This window comes from Caretta caretta, chromosome 3 (genome assembly GCF_965140235.1).
Source record: "Caretta caretta isolate rCarCar2 chromosome 3, rCarCar1.hap1, whole genome shotgun sequence".
NCBI classification, from domain to species: Eukaryota; Metazoa; Chordata; order Testudines; family Cheloniidae; genus Caretta; species Caretta caretta.
This window is the reverse complement of record NC_134208.1, coordinates 97,186,990-97,194,597: the sequence shown is the minus strand read 5'-3', so window position 1 is coordinate 97,194,597 and position 7,608 is coordinate 97,186,990. Positions and strand designations below refer to the sequence as shown.

Below are 7,608 nucleotides of genomic sequence, written 5' to 3'. Positions count from 1 at the left end.
ATTAGCAAAGCATATGGTGCAGCTGATAGTTGAGATGTCTTGTCAACTTTTCTGTCCCTGTTGATTAGGCTAAGAGTCCAGAATGCTAACCTAAGTTTGAGACCCTTCCTTCATTTATTCATCCTGAAAGGACATACTTGATAAGAGAGTGGGCTGTTTTGAGACTGACTGGGGACATTCTGATGATATATTCCCAGTGGCTGCGTGCCCATGTAAGGACCAATACCTCCTTTTCACATGCTGTATACGGTTGTTCTACATTGCTTAGTACTCTTGAGCCATATGCAACTGGTTTAGGACCATTACCAGCATCCTGCGTTAGGACTGCACTTAGATCTTTTCCTGTTGTAGCCAGCTGTAACTGATAGGGAGTATTAGGCATAGGATAAGCAAGAGTCGGAGCCTTCATAAGGGCTTGCTTTAGGCTGACAGAGGCATTTTTCTGTTCTTCTCCCCATATCCAGTATTGTCCCTTCTTCAGCAACTGGTACAGAGGGCGGGCCTCTCTGCATAACCTTCAATGAATTCTCTTGAGAATCCCTGTCAGGTCCAAGAAGGAACATAGAGAAGATCGGTTCTGTGAAGCAGGAAACTTATTTATGAGCTCAATTCTTTGAGTGTCAGGTTTTCTTCCTTCAGCTCCTAACTCTATGCCCAGGTACGTTATTTTTTGGCACACCAGGTGATAAGTGATGGTATGCCAGGTGAGTGGGAGCAGTGCAATTGCACATGGAACAATGGGCACTGATCTGCCACTCTGATGGGCAGCAGCCGTGGGACAAGCGAACCAACCTTAAATACTCTCCTGTTAAGAGGCAGATTACGGTCATGCGACCATACCTTTTCCTGCCTTGCGGAGAAAAAGGCGCCAAATCTGGCAACAAGATAGGCACCAAAAATGGAGGGACAACAACCACCCCTTGAATCCAAGATGGATAAGTAGGGAAAAACAACAAAAACAGAAAAATTCCCTACAAAACCACCTTTGTGGCTTTCTACTCCTGGAGCTGATGGATGCTGACATGAAATAGAACAGCTTGGAGAATACAAGCCAATCTCTATGGAGAATCTTCCCACCAAAATCAAAAAAGAAAAGTAGTTTTAAATTGAGACACTTAGAATAATCTTTAGAGGTGAACTTTTTCAAAGATGTTTTCTTGCAAGATCCTATCTTGAGAACAGAAAGTGGGAGCTAATTTAAATAATGATTCCAACACAAAGAACTATGGTGTGCAACAGCTAAGTTTGCACAAGTACAAGTACCAACTCAAATGACTTGGAAAATTCACAGTTAAGAGATAGCAAACACTATACAGCAGCCAGCCAACAAAAATGCATGGAAATTAAAATCTTAATAATCCATCACACACTTGTAAGGAAACACCAAAATAAACCTTCAACTGTATTCCTGTAGTGATTAAAGCATATGATTCTGAAATAACTTTTCATCCATAACAGTTTCAAAATCACTAGTGACCATAAAACACTAGACTGTTTTACTCCTAGTTTACAGTTTTCCTGCAAATTCTGGTCACCATTAAGTTTACACAAAGAGTTACTTAAACTTATGAATAGAAGGTATGCTCATTCTGAGACCTCTGAGTTTCTCCAGTCAGACCAAAAACTTGACATGCCTGATCTTTCTGAAATTAAAAAATAAAATAAAAAAAAAATACCCAAAAGAATCCAAAAAACAAACCAACCAACCAGACACCACAGAAAAGTTTTTCTGGTTTTAATTTCAGGCCTTCTTCATACACTATAAAGTAGCAAAAAAGGCACAAATTCTTTGCAGATTACCTTCATGTTACTAATATAGTCAATTTTAGCTTCATCTTAGTTATTTTTTGTCTGGGAATAAAACTATTATATTTTGCAAGAAGTCTGATGGTAAGCTAAGTATGTGTGCTACCGTATCTTGAGATAGGCTGACACTCAGGAATATCATGACCGTTCTCAAAAACATGAAGTACTTGTAACATGGCATGTGGGCACACACAAAAGTAGGACTAAGCACTGCAGAATAAGGCTGATCAGATCCTCAGATTAACTGTTCTATTATTTTCATTATTTTTTTTCCTAGTAAAAGGAGGTGTTTTTTTCTTTTTTGCATAGCTTTTCTTCTTGAAGTCCCTTCATAGTACATTGAATCAACCCAAGTTAGAAAATAACATACCAAAATGGATGTTAACATACCAATAACTTCCACCATCTACTCCTGTATTCTGCCTCTGCTATGATCTGTACCTTTGAAACTCTCTTCTCAAGGAGGATTCAGCTACTATTCTTATCTGAAGTATTTGTGCCTTAAGGAAGGGCTCGTATTATTCCCTCATTTTAGGACTATTCAACGTTTGTAAATAAATGTAAAAGGGAAAACATCCAAAGTAAGTATCTGAATGCATAAACTCCTTTATTGAAAATATTGCGATAGCATTGCATTACATATATTCAATATTCATAGTTTAAAGTGTAAAGGGTCACAGAAGTTTTAATGAACAACACTGCTGAATACAGAACACAGCGTTTAGATATGCTCTGACAAGTACAGAGTAATGGAATAAACTGTAGGTAAATAAGAGAGATAGGTATGTAAAATGACAATTTTTTTTGCTTGTAACTAGTAAGGGGTATGCAACTGGCCAAAATGGCAGACATTATTGGACATTCCTAGCATCTCTCAAAGCACTATGCTATTAGCAGGTTCTGAAATATCTTACAGCTAAATCCATCAGAACTTTTTTTTATGGATAGACCAAGTGGTAGAAAACAGTGTTAATAGCTTATGTGCACTGTGTTACAGACTTCTTATTTTTACAGCATCAGTTTTTAACTGCATGAAACCTCTGTGTGGACTTTAAGACTGATTGATGCTTGGCATCTAAGTTGTTCCCTTTTATTTCTGGGGGATGGGAGAAGAGGGTGAACAGTAGTAACTAACTGGAGTTGTACTACTGTGGTGGAATATTCCAAGTGTTTACAGTGCATTTTTGAGTATGAGTGCAACACCATTTCTAACCTGACTTCTTTTAAGATGATTAATTGGATTCAGTATGATGTGTTACATTTTGCTTTGAACTCTAAAGGCAGGACAGTATTCCTTTCCTACCAGCAGAGATTATCATTTAAATAATTTTTTTTTTAAACAAAAACACCCACAAAGCCATGTTTTTTGACAAGGCAGAATTGGTCACATACCATAAAGAAAAGTATTTTCTTATTTCCTTCAGTTATCTTTTGTATCTGTTGGTGTTTTCACAGCACTAACTGGATTAGAGTTCAGCTCTGCCTTTCATAAATGAAATGTCCCTCCAGAGAAAAAATTCTGGTCAGCATTTAAATGCCACTTCATTAAACCAAAAAAGAAATAATTAGTTACTTGTAAAAGCATAAGTTAGCATGTTGGTTCAAGCCTTTTTCAGGAAGGAAACCAAATAAGAATGACCAAGAAAAACAGTTTTTACACCAACATAATATGGCCTATATGGGAAAGAACATTCCTTCCAACTTTTCACATTACATTTTTCTCCCTATTAAAAAACAAGATTTTTTTTTTTTTTTTTTTAATTTGTAGGTAAGACTAATGAAACAGAGCTAGTTTTCTGTGTTTTCACGCAAGTGGCTGAAAAAACCAACCTGTGTTTCTTTTCAGACATTTTCTTAGTCATGAATATAAACATGTTGGGGGAGATCCTGAGCTGGTATAAACTGTCACAGCTCTACTGAAGTCAATGAAGCTACGACAAGTTACGCTACCTAAGAATGTGCCCTGCTGTCCCATATATTGCCAGTAGAACACCCGATCAATAGGAAGATGGCAGCAGAGTCAATATTGAAAGCTGACAGCACCCACCTCTCTCCCACCCTCTGAAAGTAATCCAGAATTATGCACTCAGAGTTTCTGCCAAAAAACAAAACCCCTAAATTAGGGCAACAACAAAACAGAAACAAAAAAGTTTCATTTACAAAATAATATATATATATATATATATATATATATAAAACTAACTTTAGAAATCAAATGGATTTGTTGCCAACACATATGAAAAACACCTCAGTAGTATTTTTCTGTCAAATTCTGAGGTTTTAAACATTAAAAGAAAAAAACATACCTACTACATTTTAAACAAATGTACTATACAATGAACAATAAATAAAAAGATTTAAAAAAAACCATGTTCCCTTTAAGTGCTCTGTTCATCTATTTCAGATTATTATTGTTTTCATGGCAAACAGAAAGTATGTTGTAGATTTTCTTTTTGGTTAGCACTTACATGTAATATAAATACACATGGAATGTACTGTATATATATATATATATATTTTCCCCCCACAGTATTTTTTCCACAGTTACAGAAAATAAAAAACAAAACTGCTTTAAACAAATTCATACACCATGAATGTCTTCATTAGCATCTTGTTTCCTTACTGAAGGAGTGTTGGTGGGAAGAGAGTAAAAACACTCACACATACTTGGTCCTCTTATTGTTTTCTACATTTCTGCCTCTTAAAATTGGCTCTCAGAACGTTTTTGTGTAGCCGTGTTCTGCTGGGATATCAGAAAGAAAAAGTGTTACACTGTGAGGCCTGTGCTGGGGCTTTAGCTTTCAGCATCCTCAATGAACCCAGTCCATAAGGCAGTCCTTATTTCACTCAAATGTCCATACTTCCACATCTTGTATTATGAAATCTTCCTTCTTGGATAAGATGTCATTATTGAAGGTGCTGCAGGAGTTGCTTCGCCCATGATACAAATCAGCATCCAGCCATAAACCAAATCGACCACTAAAAAAAGAAGAAAAAAAAAAGTTAAAGTTCAAACTTTATCTACAACAGCTAAGCCCACATCCTTGTTAGCTGGAAACAAAACAAACCCCCACAGCTTGGGCAAAAAATGGTTCCTCGCCTTCTTGTAACTGTTGTTCTTCAAGATGTATTGTTCATGTCCATTCCAATCAGGTGTGCGTGCGCTGCATGCATGGTTGTCGGAAACTTTTCCCTTAGCAGCTCCCACTGGGTACGCTAGGGAGCCCCCGGGAGTGACGCCTTTATGACCCTGCTGACCCGACCCACCCTTGAGTTCCTTCTTGTCGGATACTCTGACAGATGGTAAGGAGGGTGGGTATTGGAATGGATGTGAACAACACATCTCGAAGAACAACAGTCCCAAGAAGTGCCTTGCATGATGACAGGTTTCAGAGTAGCAGCTGTGTTAGCCTGTATCCGCAAAAAGAAAAGGAGGACTTGTGGCACCTTAGAGACTAACAAATTTATTTGAGCATAAGCTTTCATGAGCTGTAGGTGCCACAAGTCCTCCTTTTCTTTTAGTCCCAAGAAGGTGAGTAATCGTTTTTTCTTCAAGTGCTTGTTCATGTTGATTCCAATCAGGTGACTCCCAAGCTCTCCCCTGGAGGTGGGATTGGAGTTAAGGAATCACTGATTGGAGAACCACCTTCCCGAAAGCTGTGTCCTCTCTAGCATGCTGGGTGATGGCATAGTGGGTGGTAAATGTGTGCACCGAAGACCAGGTTGCTGCTCTGCAGATCTCCTGGATGGGCATCTGAGCCAGGAAAGCAGCAGACGAGGTTGGAGCACACGCCAAGTGGGCTGTAATATCCAGGGCTGGGATCTTGGTGAGGTCGTAGCAGGTATGGATGCAGTCCGTGATCCAGGAAGAAATGCGTTGCAGATGGTAGCAGATGACAGAACAAGGAGTAATGGTCTCAAGTTGCAGTGGGGGAGGTTTAGGTTGGATATTAGGAAAAACTTTTTCACTAGGAGGGTGGTGAAACACTAGAATGCGTTACCTAGGGAGGTGGTGGAATCTCCTTCCTTAGAGGTTTTTAAGGTCAGGCTTGACAAAGCCCTGGCTGGGATGATTTAGTTGGGATTGGTCCTGCTTTGAGCAGGGGGTTGGACTAGATGACTTCCTGAGGTCCCTTCCAAACCTGATATTCTATGATTCTATGAGACCGGATGCCCCTTCATCTGGTCTGCCACCACTACAAACAGCTGGTTAGACGTCCTGAAAGGCTCTGTGTGCTCAATGTAGAATGCCAGCACCCTCTGGACATCTAGTGAGTGAAGCCTCGGCTTCTGCACATGAGCATGCGGCTTGGGATAGAAGACTGGTAGAAAAATGTCTTGGCCAATGTGGAATTTGGATACCACCTTGGGCAGGAAGGCTGGATGCGGCCTGAGTTGTACTTCGTCCTTATGGAAGTGCGTGTGTGTGTGGGAGTGTTTGATGGTTAGCGCTTTTAACTTGGACACCCTTCTGGCTGATGTGATGGCAACCTGGAATGTCATCTTCCATGAGAGATACAGAAGGGAGTATGTAGCCAGTGGTTCGAATGCCCCCCCACACACACATTAGCCTAGAGGGGACCAGAATGAAATCCCAAGCAGGTACTGGCGGTTGGGACTGTGGATATAGCCTTTCCATGCCTTTCAGGAAACGGCCCACCATAGGGCTGGCAAATACCCCAACTCTCCTGGGTGAGACGCCGAGATGGCCGCGAGGTATACCCTGATGGATGATCCCGCCAACCTTGCTGCTTCAGATGCAGTAGATACTCCAGCATGAACGGTGTAGATGTCTGAAGTGGAGGTACGCGATGCTGCTCACACCAGCATGAGAACCTTTTCCCCTTAGCTAGGTATGTGGCCCTGGTGGAATGTTTCCTGCTACCAAGCAGCACCTCCCTTACTGATTCCGTGTATTGGAGCTCCTTTGGGTTTAACCATGAAGCTTCCAAGCCATGAGATGGAGGGAATAGAGGTCCGGGTGAAGAAGGTGGTCCTGTGTAATCAGATCGGGGTAGAGTGGCAGGGCGATCGGGGTGTCCACTGACAGCTCCAGAAGCGTGGTGTACCAAAGTTGGCGTGGCCATGCTAGGGTCAGCAGAATTACTTCCGCTTTGTCCCTGTGGATCTTGAGCAGGACCTTGTGGATAAGCAATATCAGCGGGAAGGCATACATTAGATGGTCTTCCCAGGGTAGCACAAATGAGTCTGAGATAGAGCCTGAACTGTTTTTGGAAAGAGCAAAAGGGACACTTCCTATTGCTCCTGGTGGCAAATAGGTCTACCCGGGGAAGCCCCCACCTTTGGAAGATGGGATGCATGACGTCCAGACGGATGGACCACTCGTGGTTGCGAAACGACCTGCTGAGGTGGTTTGCAAGCTCATTCCGTACTCCAGGGAGATAGGACGCCTCCAGGTGAATGGAGTGGGCTATACAGAAATCTCACAGCTGGAAAGCTTCCTGACAGAGAAGAGAAGAGCAGGATCCGTCCTGCTTATGTAAAACATGGTGGTGGTGTTGTCGGTCATCACCGCCACCCACTGACCCTGAATTCTGGCCTGGAAGGTCTGGCAGGCTAGACACACAGCTCTGAGCTCCTTGATGTTGATGTGGAGTGAGAGCTCGACCTGCGACCACTGATCCTGCATCTGTAGGTCTTCTACAGCTGGGCCCCCCAACCCAGAGCTGACGTGTCCTTTACTAGGGTCATGGGGGGTTGAAGGGTGCTGAATGGGAGTCCTTCGTGGACCATGCAAGGGTCTAGCCACCAGCGAAGGGACTCTAGAACTCACTCCAGTAC

General features: G+C 41.8%; 1 protein-coding gene across 7 annotated transcripts in view; it reads right to left on the bottom strand.

Moving 5' to 3' along the window:
• Nucleotides 1–2,394: 2,394 nt before the first annotated feature.
• Nucleotides 2,395–7,608, bottom strand: part of NCOA7 (nuclear receptor coactivator 7) — a 161,440-nt gene continuing 156,226 nt past the window's right edge. For all 7 annotated transcript variants that reach the window (XM_048844624.2, XM_048844622.2, XM_048844628.2 and 4 more), the window contains one exon: nucleotides 2,395–4,785. In XM_048844624.2, coding sequence (XP_048700581.1) covers nucleotides 4,650–4,785 — 136 coding nt within the window. In that variant the 3' untranslated portion in view covers nucleotides 2,395–4,649. The remainder of the gene's footprint in view (nucleotides 4,786–7,608) is intronic.